Source organism: Emiliania huxleyi (genome assembly GCF_000372725.1).
Source record: "Emiliania huxleyi CCMP1516 chromosome Unknown EMIHUscaffold_124, whole genome shotgun sequence".
NCBI lineage: Eukaryota > Haptophyta > Isochrysidales > Noelaerhabdaceae > Emiliania > Emiliania huxleyi.
The window spans coordinates 263,159-275,095 of NW_005201349.1; the positions used below are offsets into that span (position 1 = coordinate 263,159).

At 64.5% G+C, this 11,937-nt stretch overlaps 4 protein-coding genes across 4 annotated transcripts in view; 3 read left to right on the plus strand and 1 right to left on the minus strand.

Annotated features, from left to right (window-relative positions):
• Window positions 1–1,774: 1,774 nt before the first annotated feature.
• Window positions 1,775–2,714, plus strand: EMIHUDRAFT_225411 (hypothetical protein; the record flags this gene model as incomplete). The annotated part of the gene is made up of 2 exons (XM_005789904.1): window positions 1,775–1,786; window positions 1,992–2,714. The coding sequence occupies 2 exons, from the start codon at window positions 1,775–1,777 to the stop codon at window positions 2,712–2,714; spliced, it is 735 nt and encodes a 244-aa protein (XP_005789961.1).
• Window positions 2,715–7,798: 5,084 nt separating this feature from the next.
• Window positions 7,799–9,319, minus strand: EMIHUDRAFT_423219 (hypothetical protein). The gene is made up of 3 exons (XM_005789905.1): window positions 8,931–9,319; window positions 8,640–8,848; window positions 7,799–8,371 (listed from the first exon to the last, which is right to left on the minus strand). The coding sequence occupies exons 1-3, from the start codon at window positions 9,297–9,299 to the stop codon at window positions 8,248–8,250; spliced, it is 702 nt and encodes a 233-aa protein (XP_005789962.1). The 5' UTR covers window positions 9,300–9,319; the 3' UTR covers window positions 7,799–8,247.
• Window positions 9,320–9,830: 511 nt separating this feature from the next.
• On the plus strand, window positions 9,831–10,557 carry EMIHUDRAFT_225414 (hypothetical protein; the record flags this gene model as incomplete). The annotated part of the gene is made up of 2 exons (XM_005789906.1): window positions 9,831–9,889; window positions 9,963–10,557. 2 exons carry the CDS (start codon window positions 9,831–9,833, stop codon window positions 10,555–10,557), a joined length of 654 nt encoding a protein of 217 aa, XP_005789963.1.
• A 492-nt stretch (window positions 10,558–11,049) lies between these two features.
• The window catches only part of EMIHUDRAFT_454877 (Hypothetical protein), a gene marked incomplete at its 5' end in the record, with an annotated part of 2,847 nt that continues 1,959 nt past the window's right edge, over window positions 11,050–11,937 (plus strand). Inside the window, 2 exons of the mRNA XM_005789907.1 lie at window positions 11,050–11,306; window positions 11,413–11,473. Of these exons, the coding sequence (XP_005789964.1) occupies window positions 11,050–11,306; window positions 11,413–11,473 (318 nt within the window). The remainder of the gene's footprint in view (window positions 11,307–11,412; window positions 11,474–11,937) is intronic.

An 11,937-nucleotide genomic window follows, 5' to 3' on the forward strand; every position in this document is an offset into this window, starting at 1 on the left:
GGGGGAAATGGGGGGGCGGGGAGCCCTCTTTGCGCCTGTTCTTGCAAATGCAGGGGCGAGTGGGTCGGGGGCATTTTTCGGCGTTGGTACTTGGAAAACCAACCAAGGGCGGTCAACCGTTGGCCCGGCGGCGGGACAAGTTTCCCGGGAGGCGGGAACTGTCCTGGTCGAGAGTGTGTGCCGCCAAGGCGGGACCACTCGGGGACAGTGCCGACGGGACGCGGCTCGAAGGGCGTGGCTCCGCAGCGCGGCTGGCACTCGTCGCAGAGGCCTCACCTTCGAAAAGTCGGGCATGGCTCCACCCGCAACTTTGTCGCTAACACGCGCGCACCGCCGAGCCTGCGGCGGGCGCGCTGCGGCCGCACGTCTACTTCGTCATAGTGCCACGACGTGCGGCCTAGATTTAGCCCACGCGCCTCTGCTCGCAAACACTCACCCATTGAATTGTCACTGCCTGTGAGTGCGAGACAGGGCTAGCAGTAGGCAGCTAGCCCGTGAGGAGAGCGTCCATAGACACCTCACTTAGACCCCACACACGGTCTCGTCCGTGCCTCGCCGGCCGGAGAGATTGCTGGAGGTAGAGCAAGCCTGCTCTAGCCTCGCATGTCACTTCCTGTCGTCTGTTGTGTCGTTGTGCCCTTGTTTGTTTCTCTTGGCACCGTGGAGTGCTGGGGGGGGCGACAGGGAGGATATGGCCTTGAGTTATGTGTACGCCAACTCAGGGTGTGTGGCAGCCCGCTGGCTGTGTGTCTTGTGAGCCTGTTTGTGTCTGTGTGTCGCTCGTGCGTGCCGTCATCATCTGTCTAGCGTCCACCCATACCGCGTTGGTGTCCAGTCCGAGCCTGGCTGTTCTTCACCTTTCTACCTACCTACCTACCTACCTACCTACTACCGGCGTGAATTCCTTTCAGAGGAGCCTCCAGAATTGAGTATTTGGAGTGTCCGGACGACTTTCTGCACGCTGGACACGGTGCATGCATGTGCATTCTCGACATGCAGAGAGAGAGTCTTCTTCTTGACATGCATGCCGCTCCCAATGCCTCGCATGGCCGCACATATTCGGCAAAAACAAATTCGGCCCGTCGCCATGTCGAGGCATGCGGTCATGCCGGATCACGGGTTGTGATCTCTCGGGTTGTGTCATGTTGCGAGAAAGATGTGAACATGTTACGACATGTCACCCCGTTCAGCCAGGCCGAAAGGGCCATTTCGCGGCTGGAGGAACCAAGCGGGGGTGCGAGGAGGAGGCCGCGTAAGTATTTCAAACGTTGGAGTTGTTTGTGGTGGCAGCCGTGACTCTTGAGAAAAAAACGTTGGAGTTCCCCGATTTTGCCACGGTGCCACGGACCGTCCGTCCGGCACCGGCGCTCCGGGACGGCACGCCGGCGAAGCACCATCAAGCTGCTGTACGGCCCCGGCATCGCCTCCCCTGGCTTAGCTCTCAGTCAAGATATTGTGCACATGGTCAGTCTCTACAATATACTCACTGACACTGAACCTCCCAGAGCTCGTCCCGGTCCGCCACGGCCATCCTCGGCCTCCGGAGGGCCCCCGGCCGCGGGGCGGTGCAGCGGCGTCACAAATCCGACCACAGAGCACCGGGACGCGGTCGGGCGATCTGAGGCCCGACTAGGCGTATGCATTGCCCATCCAGGGCTTATCACCTGGACCTATCAACAAACAGGCGCCTGCGGCGCCGTGCTCAGGAGCTGCTGCTCCAACCTGTTCACACTTTCGTACGGCACAGTAAGGAGAACGGCGCTGAACCAGATCAATGACGAACAAGGTAGAGAGAGGGGGGGTGCCTAGCGGGGCGCCGCGTCAACCCTCCCGGACACCCCCCTGACACAAAAAATCTCTCTCTCTATCCCCCCCCCCCCCCCCCCCACGGGGACACCCTGGCATCCTCTCTCCTCTGGAACCCCGCGAGTCGCTGGCTCGCCACCAAGCTCAACGGCATCACCTCGCACGTCCCGCCTCCGCCGCCCGAGGACGGCTCGCCGAAGCGAAAGATGCTGCTCGTGCACGCTCACCCGCTCGCCTCGTCGTACTCGTCGGCGCTCGCGGCGGCGGTGGAGGAGGGAGCCAGGGCGGGTGGCCACGAGCTGCGCAGGATCTCGCTCTACGACCAGAACTATGGCGTCAAGCTGACGGCGAGCGAGCGCGCCGCCTACTTTGAGACGACGCGTCCCGAGCGGCTAGCGAGCGACGTGCGGCGCGCCCTGACGGACCTCTCGTGGTGCGACTCGGTCGTCTTTGTGTACCCGACATGGTGGTTCAACGTGCCCGCTGCCCTCAAGGGCTTCTTCGATCGCACCTTCCAGCCAGGCAGCAGCACGGCAGGTGCAATCGGCGCGTGGGAGTTCCCTCCGACCGGCTGCGACGCGGCGGGCGAGGGCGCGAGCAGCACCGGGCTCAGGCCGCTACTGACCAACGTGAAGCGCGTCGCCGCCGTCTCCACGTACGGAGCGCCGCAGCACATCGCCTTCCTGGCGGGCGACAACGGCCGCAACTGCATCGCCACCGCCATCCGGCACGGGGCCTTTGCGCCTGACTGCACCTGCCTCTGGCTCGGGCTCTACGCGATCGACTCGACCAGCGGGCAGGCGAGAGCGCCGACCCTCCCCTCGCCCAGCACTCTCTGTCGACCTCGGCACGGTCTCTCGGCCGGTCCGGGTGGTGAATCTCAGATGATCTGCCGCCATCTCGGGTGATCTCGGGTGATTTCGGTAGGAGCGCGCCGCCTTCCTGGCTCGCGTCCGCGAAACCTTTGCGTCTGGCTTCTAGCGCGCTTGCACTCCTCCCGCGCGATCGGTCTTGCCGACGGCGTAGCCACGACGCGGGCCCGGTGGCGGGTGGGCCGAGCACGCAGCAGCCCATTTCCCCGACGACCCGACGTCTCTCGATCTGTGCCGGCAGCGATACGCACTACGTGCGCGGTGTGTACCTCTATATTACCCTACACTAACACTACAGCCGTCGAGCTGTGGTGTGTGCCCGCCTGCCGGCGGCGTCTCCCACTTTTGCGGCGCGTGAGCGGGTCCACCCCCGGCACCCGCGCACACGGCACGCGGCTCGGCGGGTCGCGGCCCACGCCGCGTCGGCGGCCGTCGCGTGCCGAGGCCGAGAGCGGAGCGAGAGAGGGCTGCGAGGGGCCCCCCGAGCCCCGTGGCCCGTGCGGGTCTCGGCTCTCGCGTCTCGGGGGGTCTCGCTCGCACGGTTTGGACACAGGACACGGCTCACGCTCTCGGGCGTTGGCCCCCTTACGGGGCCTGACGGTCCAATGTTTCCCTCAAGAGTACAGCTTTACTCCCTCCCCTACCCCACCCTTTCACTTTAGATGTGTCGGACCATAGGGCTGTGAGTCAACATACAACAAGCCGCGTAACGTACAACACTCTCGTACAACAGTACACACATGCTCATGCAGTACAGATCACTTGGTCGTCTGTCGCTGACACTTCGCCGTCGCTTTGGCTGCTAACTTGACTGCTGGCTGGGCGCCGCGGGCTTGGCTGAAGTCTCGTGTAAGCCACCCACACCCCTCACTCCTCCTCCACAAATCCCCTCAGGACCCGGGTCTTGAGCGAGGAAATGCGCGAGCTTGGGCTGCTACTCCACGTCCAGCCTCCCATGAGTTGTCGGCAAACGCTCCCGCCATGCTGCTCTTCCAAGCGGCGCGTCCAGCGTTCGCCAGTACACGCTTGACGCCTGAGAGCGCTGAGATGTTGCGCGTCGGCGCCTTGCGAGCGGCGAAGCGGCTGTATTTGAAGTCGGTGCTGAATAAGTCCGCCACCTTGTAGTCGTCACCGGAGCCCTCGATCGCGCCTTCGGCTTGCGCCTCAGTCGTGATTTCGTTGGCCTTGAAGGAGGTCTGCCGCCACCACAGCTCTCGGTCTGCAGTGCACAGCAAGCTGCGCGTCAAAACGGCCGGGGGCGAGGGGTAGCTAGAGCGAGGGGCGCGCACATTGGTCCTTCTTGCCATCGACCGCGATGCCATCGCCGTCAAAGGACTGGCCTACCAGGCCGTGCGGAGCCACAACCTCGCCCGTTTTGGGGTTTTGTGCTGCGGGTTCATCAGAGCTGGGAGCCGCCATGTACAGCTCGTAGCGTTTGTTATGTGTGACATATATTGTCTCGTTCAGTAGCTTCTCCTCAAGTACCCGATACGGCGGTGGGGGCGGGGACGGCGTCGGGCTTGGAGGCGGCGATGAGGGCGGAGGCAGCGGCGGCGGCGGCGAGGGCGGAGGCGGTGAGGGCGGAGGCGTCGAGGGCGGAGGTGGTGAGGGCGGAGGCGGCGAGGGCGAAGGCGGCGAGGGTGGGGGCAGCGAGGGCGGTGGCAGCAAGGGCGGTGGCGGCGAGGGCGGAGGCGAGGGTGGGGGCGGCGAGGGTGAGGGCAGCAAGGGAGGTTGCGAGGGTGGCGGCGGCGAGGGTGGTGGCTTCGATGGTGGCGTCGGCGAGGGTGGCGGCAGCGGGGGCTGTGGTGGCGATGGTGGTGGCGGCGTGGGTAACGGCGGGGGCAGGGGCGGCGGTTGTGGAGAAGGCGGTGGCGCGGGCGGCGGCGAGGGCGGCGAGGGCGGAGGTGCAGAGGGCGGCTCGTAAACTACCACCGCCTTCACGCTTGTCATATCTGCGGTTGCGTTTGCCCATCTACTGTCCAGGTCGCTAAGGGATATTTTCTCTACACCATGCAACATCTCGAAGGTTGCGTTTGCCCAGCTGCTATCCAGGTTGACTACAATTTGCTCGGGTTCCGGGCGCCTTCCAGGTGGAGGTGTTCCGTTTGCTTCAGACAGGCGGCGGTTCCTCGCACGCGACTTTGGACTTACATGTATGTGGTCGTCGTTTGTCGTTGTTACGTTATCTGGCGCGCCAAGCCTTAACCAGCACATCTTGTAAGTGCTGTTCTCCGGTGCAAAGTCTGGGATCATGAGCTGTATCTCGGTGCCCAGGTATTCATCCTTGTACATATGGAGGATCCCGCCATTGCATGGCGTGTGTGTGAACCAGAGGTCCGCACCGCGGGCGTCCTCCCTTGTCGAATGTGAATACCAGCACATGGGGAGGCGATGAGCCGTGTCGCACGATGGCTCTTGGGTAAAGATGAAGGCGTCTCCCAATCTTGCCTCTTCGTAGACGCTGAGCCGCCGCCGGCGCTGTCCCCCGCTTTGTGCTGCGGGTTCATCAGAGCTGGGAGCCGCCATGTACAGCTCGTAGCGTTTGTTATGTGTGACATATATTGTCTCGTTCAGCAGCTTCTCCTCAAGTACCCGATACGGCGGTGGGGACGGCGTCGGGCTTGGAGGCGGCGATGAGGGCGGAGGCGGCGGAGGCGGAGGCGGAGGCAAGGGCGGGGGATGTGATGGCGGCCGCGGAGAGGGTGGTGGTGATGATGGCGGTGGCGGAGGCAGGGGTGGCGGATCTGCGGGTGGGGGCGGCGAAGGTGGTGGTGGCGAGGGCTGAGGCGGCGAGGGCGGAGGCGGAGGCACGGGCGGGGGATGTGCTGGCGGTGGCGGAGAGGGTGGCGGTGGTGATGGCGGAGGCGATGAGGGCCGCGGCGGCGACGGCGGAGGGCTGGGCGGCGGTGGAGGTGAGGGCTGCGAGGGCGGAGGGCTGGGCGGCGGTGGAGGCGAGGGCAGAGGGCTGGGTGGCGGTGAAGGGGAGGGCGGCGGCAGCGGGAGCGGCGGTGGCGAGAGAGGCGGCAGCAAGGGCGGAGGCGACAAGGGCGGCGGCAGCAAGGGCGGCGAGGGACGCGGAGGCGGTGACGGTGGGCAAGCATGAGAAGTCTCACAGACACCAGGAGGCATCAGATAAGCGTGTTCTTCTTGACATAGAGAGAAGTAGTAGCACCTTATGAGGAAGGTGCTTTCGACCCTGTCTTGATCGGGCGCGACCGGAGGGGAGGGGCCCTCAGGCGGAGGCAGTGACGGAGGCGGCAACGTGGGTGGTGGCGACGGTGGTGGCGGCGTTGAAGGCGGCGCCTGCGCACTTGCCGTCGAGACCAAGATGGCCACAAGGGCACTGCTGAGCCTGCCCCCTCGCCTGAATGGTCTCTGCTCCCAATCACACCGGCACCACCACAGCTGCACGAGTCTGGGCACCGAGGCGGCCAAAAAACTCAGGAGAGGAACGGAGACCAGACAATGCGCCAATGTCACGCACAATCCATTCCCGATTGGACCGTCGACATCCATCACCACGGCACGCGCCCGGTGGGCACGGAGCGGGGACAACAACTTGCCCTGCCCCAAGCGGGAGCAAATGCGCCGAGTTGGGCCGGGCCTGGTTTGCCTGAGTTCAGGCTAATCTATATTCAACTTTGGCTAAGTTCTCTAGGCCCCATATAGGCAGGCTTAGGCAAAACTCGGGACGGCCGTCCCACTTGGTGCAATAAAACAAGACAAGACGCGCAGCCTCAGGAAGCGTTTTTCATCAAGGATCATCGACCATGGCCGCAGGGAGCGAGGGGGAGGGCGCTGGGAGCAACACGGAGCTCCGTTAGACTTTTTCAAGATTAATATTGATTACGGCGTATTGATTACGGTAGAGTGAATGATTTGGAAGATGGAACTCTAGCCTGAAAATGCTCATTCGATAGCACTTGAGGCAAACTGCGGGTAAATAAATATTTTTGATCGGATGAACGCGAGCTCGTGGGGTCCACGAAAGCACCGCTTTGCGGTGTCAGAACCGCCCTCTTTGACCCTGGGGGGCCGAATCTGCGCCCTCTGGGGAGGGCCAGCACGCGGGTCGCGCCGCGCGCCTCCCGGACGAAGCGTGTTGCGCGGCGCACGGTGCCTCCGGGGGCCCCCGCGCCCCCCCAGAGCCGTAACCCGATACCGATCATCCGGCCCGCTGGGTGCGCTCCTCAGCTCCCCGGCCCTGGATGTGAGGTTGATGACTGCACTCCAAGTGCTCCAAGAGGCGATAATAGCCCAAGTCGAAGAGTGCGCGCCGCCCTCGGTATCTGGGTGGCATACGGGACTAGAGAGGCACACCAGAGCGCACGGCCGGGGGCGCGAGCCGCCATCTTGGACTGTGAGGCGAGTATTTGCAACCGGGAGCTCGCCGCCGCCCCTACAACGCCGCGGCCGCCCTCCCAATGCGTCGAGAGTCGACTCTCGACTGCTGAGAGAGTTCATCCCACCATCGGCACCGTATTCGCCCACAGCACGCCAAGATATTCATATTGGTCTAGTGCAACACATCAGCTCAGCGTGACCAATATCTCCAGCCTCCTTCGTCGCTTGGCTGCTGCTGGTGGAGCCAACACTTGCAAGTGTGAAGTAAGTGTCAACGTGTCGGAACTCGGTGGGAGCATCCGTCCTTATTCACGTTCACACTCGCTCGGAAAAGTGAAATTTCGTTTCACATGAAATGAAGAATCCTATGGGTCGTCTCCAGAGTATCGACCTCTGGCTTGTCAGCCGCCCCACCGAGGGCACCATGAAGTACAGCGATCGCCACCTCGCTGGCCTCTCCGCAAGGCCCCCCGACCGCGTCGAACTCATCGGCGCGGGCTCTCTCGGCTACGGGACCGGGGCCCCAGCTAGCAGCTTCGGCTGAGGGCTAACAAGCTGCCGAGCCCAAATCTCTGTGAGAGTCGTGATTTCTTGTTGGTCTTCAAAAATCTCTCTCTCATGAAATGTGAAGTGAAAGTGAAAGTGAAATCGATTCGGCATTCGCTGTTTCCTTATTGCTTATATTGCGGTGAAATCACAACACGAACCGGTGCATCAACCCTCTGCGGGTGTGCTCTTGCGACTTGCGTTCACTCTTGTGCGTTTTCTGTGTTGGTATGTCAACAATTTGCATGAAATATGAACGACAAAGAGATGTTAGCCTTCGCCTCACACGTCTGACACGCACGCTCGTGGCGGCAGCACCCCCCCGGCAGCTTCCCGGTTCTCCACTCTCCAACATGGCCCAGACTCCCCCGCCCCTCACTCCGACTGACCTTCCGCCCCTGCCCGCCCCTTACGCTCCCGTCCGCGGCGCCCAGGAAGGGGGCCGCCCTCCGCAAGCGGGCCCCTCTGAGCCCCGCCCCGCCCAGCCACGCCAGGAATAGCACGCCGGCCGCCGCTGCCAGGGAGGGACATTGGGCCGAGGGAGGGAGGAGGCGGGGTGGCGCAGCCGTCGCCTCCTCCAAAGCCGGCCGGCGTGTGGACGACCGGGCCGCGCCGTCGGTCCTCCTCCCCCTCCTCTTCCTCCCGCGGCCCCGCCGAGATCGTCCGAGATTGTCCGAGATCAGGCGTCCTCCCCCTCCCAGCGCGCCTCGAGCTGCTGCCTTAGCTTCTCGAGCCGCGCCGCCTCCTCGCTCTCTCTGCGCGATCGCTTGCGGGCGCGCTCCTCCGCACTCCACTCGGGCGACCTGGTCGGCGGGGGGAAGGGCGAGCTTGAGGGGGAGGGCCGAGGGGGAGAGGCGGGGGGGAGGGGCGAAGGGCTGGGTGGGCGGGCGAGGGCAGAGGGGGCGAGGGGAGTCTGCCCCGCGACTGCCACGCTTGAGCAAGGGGAGTCTGGCTGCAGGAGCGGTCTCGGGAGTGTCTCGGCGGGTGTCTGGGGCGGCGGCGGCTGGCGGCGGCGGCGGCTGCTGGGAGAGGCCCTGTCTCTGCCCTGTCTCTCTCGCATCTCCCACGCACCTCGGAGGGCCCTCCATACCGATGCGGCTGCCCGGAGGTGGGCCTAGGCCCGCCTCCTCGAAGGCGGCGTGGTCGTACACGTTCTGGGAGGGCGGGAAGAGCATCGCCCCCGCCGGAACCAGCGCGAGGTCGAAGTTTGCCGCGTCGCAAAACTGCTGCAGCTGCGGCGAGCTCCACAGCGACGGGGAGGCGACGTCGAAGGTCTCCGCCTGAGGGTGGGGGGGGGGGGGTGCTCGTCGATGATGCGGCTCTCTCGGCGCGGGTGGACGCTCTCGGGGCCAGCGCCCGCGCCTCGAGAAGGGCGACAAAGCTCTCGGCGTCGTCCTTCTCGCTAAAGCCGACGAGGTAGGTCCGCCGGCCGGGACCGGCGCCGGCGCGGCCGGTGGCGAACCCGGCGCCGCCCTGGAGCGTGTAGACGCCCTCGTCCGGCTGCTGCGCGTTGAAGAGCAGCACCCACGCCCCCTCCACACTGCCGAGCACCGGCCTCGCTTTGCCAAAGGCGATGCCGTTTGACTGCGCCGCGCGGAGGCCCTGCCGAAGCTCGTTCTCCCACGAGTCGGCGTTCATGGAGACGGCGGCGCGCGGGACCGGGAGGGTGGCGAGTGGCGCGCGAGGCAAGGAGACGAGCGCCGTCGCGGCGGCGGCGAGCGTTAAGAGCATACCCTAGGTTTGGCGCGGTTGATTGCGCTAGCTCTCCTGCTCGAGCCTTGATTGCGCGGGCATTATTTCTTTTTTCTCGGAGCAATTGCTCCTGCTTCTACCTACCTCCTGCTTGCTTGCCTCCGAGCTTCTGAAAGCGAACCAAGAAACGACTCTGCGCCCCACCCCTGTTCGACCTCACACACAAGGAACGCGCAGAGCTCGGCGCGCGACTAGCGTGCGGACGCATGCATGTACATAAAAATCTCTCTCAGACGGCGCCACAGCCCCCAGAGACCCTCAGCAGCTCCCTACGAGCGCCAGGCCGCCTCCGCCGCCATCCTGGCAGCAGCCGCCTTGGCTTAGGCTGAACAAGCTTTTCCTCTCGCACCCCGTCTGTTTTTTCCTTTCCTTTTTTCTCTACAACACCCTCTCTTTTCCTCTCTATTTTCCCGGGAAAACTCCGTGGAAATCGTCAAATTTTGGGCTCTGAGCCGAGTCTTAGGCTGGTTTGGGCCCAAAATCAGCCAAATTTTAGGCCAAATCGGCAAAATGCCAGGAATTTTGCGGAGAACCCGTGTAAACCTGGAAATTACCCTGCGACCGCCTGGGTATTTTGTCGATTTCCTCAATTTTGCCTCAGATTTTGCCCCAGTGCCCAGACCAGCTCTCACTCAGACTCAGGGAAACTCGCGAGTTTCCAGAATGGAGCACCAAACACCCTCTGTTTTCCCTGGAAATTTCCGGAAACGCAAAGTGCTGGGGACCCTCTGTTTTCCTTTCTGTTTGCCGGAAAAGCTTGTTCAGGCCAAGCCTTGGCCATCGTAGCGGCAGTGGCCGCGCGCCTCTTGGCCAACGCCTCCGCCAGCGCCGTCTCGTGGTCTCGTCCCCCTCAACGGCCGAGCGCTTGGCCTGTACGAGGTTTTCCGGCAAACAAAAAGGAAAACAGAACCCCGTCTCCGCGGAGGACGCTCGAGGCCCAGGCCTCGAGTGTCAGGATTGCTTTGAGAACTTTTACAAGGAGTACGACGTGGAGCCTTGGCTCTGGCGCCGGGCGATGCGTGAGGGCTGGTCGGAGCTGGGGGGCTGGTCGCGAGAGGAGATGGAGGCGGCGGAGGAGGAGATGCGGCGCGGCGAGGGTTCTGATGCCTATGGGCTTCAGATCTCTCAGCTAGGCGAGTGGGTCTGCGATGCTTGCTTGGAGGGCTATTTGGGGGGGGGCGTTGGCGACTACTCGGAGCTGCGCAGCGGCTACCGTATCCGAGTAACCCCTGGATAGGTCGCTCGCGCGACCTCTCCTGGATGCGCAAGCAAGGGGCCCATACATAGGGGTCACGCGGAGGGAGGCGCTGTTAGCGGCGGAGGAGGCGAAGGCGGCCGCGCGGGCGGCGGAGAAGGCGGCGCGGGCAGCGGAGGGGGGGAAGGGCGGCGGCAGCGGGCGGCAGTCCCGCGAGGCACGCCGGCGGAAGGGTTCGTCTTCGCGGGGCGGGGTGCGCACTGCGCGCCGCGAGGATGAGGAGCCTGAGCCAGGGGAGGGTTGGGAAGGGGGGGCGAGGCCGGAGGAGTATGACGGCCTCTTCGACGGCCCATAAGGGGCCGTTGTCTGCTGTGCCTTTTGTGGTGCTAGTTCGTGCCAGTCTGCTGTGAGAGGGGCTTGTATTCGTAGAATTCTCAGCGGGCGAGCCGGCCAGCGCCAACAACCGCAGAAGCCGTGGAATTGAAAACGCACTGCTGAGCCGGTTGTTGTCGGGTGTCTCCCCAACACTGACTCATGTGGCTCGTGCTCGCCGCCTCCAGCCTCACTCCGCCGCGCGCGTGGCGCCTACCGCCTAGCGCTTTGCGCGCGGGCTCCGCGGCCGTGTGCGAGGCGGACGGCGGCGGTGGCGGTGGCGAGCAGAACGCCCGCAGCATTCCGCCTCCGCTTCCGGCATCGACGGACCCGTTCGTGCTGCTCGGCCTCGACCACTCCTCCGCCGGCGACATTGCGGCCATCAAAAGCGCCTACCACCGGCTTACCAAGGCGCGCCTGTCCTCTGGCCCTCTCTTCCTCCTTTCTCCTTCGGCGCCTCTCCTCCATGACACGCCCAAAGCAAAGCCCTCGCCGCTGTGGGCGCCAGGCACGCCACCCCGACAGCCTCGTCACCGCCTCGACGCCCGTCCGGCTACGACAGCGGATCCACGACGACTTTTCGCGGGTCAACGCGGCGTACGAGGTGGCGCCGCCGCCGCCGGCCCCACCGCCCAGCGCCATATACATGTGTATGCGAGCCCTGCGCCATCATCTCCGCCATCAGCATAGCCCTCCGCCCCTCTCCGCGACGCATCCGCGACGCGTCCACGGCGCGGCCCCGACACTGACAGGAGTTGCGCAGCAACGAGGGGCTGCCGCCGCCGCCGCGCCGAGGTGCGGCCGCCTCCTCCCACCGCTCCCGCCGGACACTGCCACTTAATTCCCCCCCGCCGGCAAGGCCCGCTTCCCTTTATCGTCGAGGGGACACCCCGCGCTTTTCAAGGGGGTCAGTTCCCGCCGCGCCCGCCCGGTAAACCTCTCGCGGCCGCTTGTTACACTTCATGTCCGGCGGGGTGGTAACTGTACCCAGTACCGCGCCCTAATTGAATTCCTTCGGCCCCTACAAGTTGCTCACCCGCCCCGCCCCCC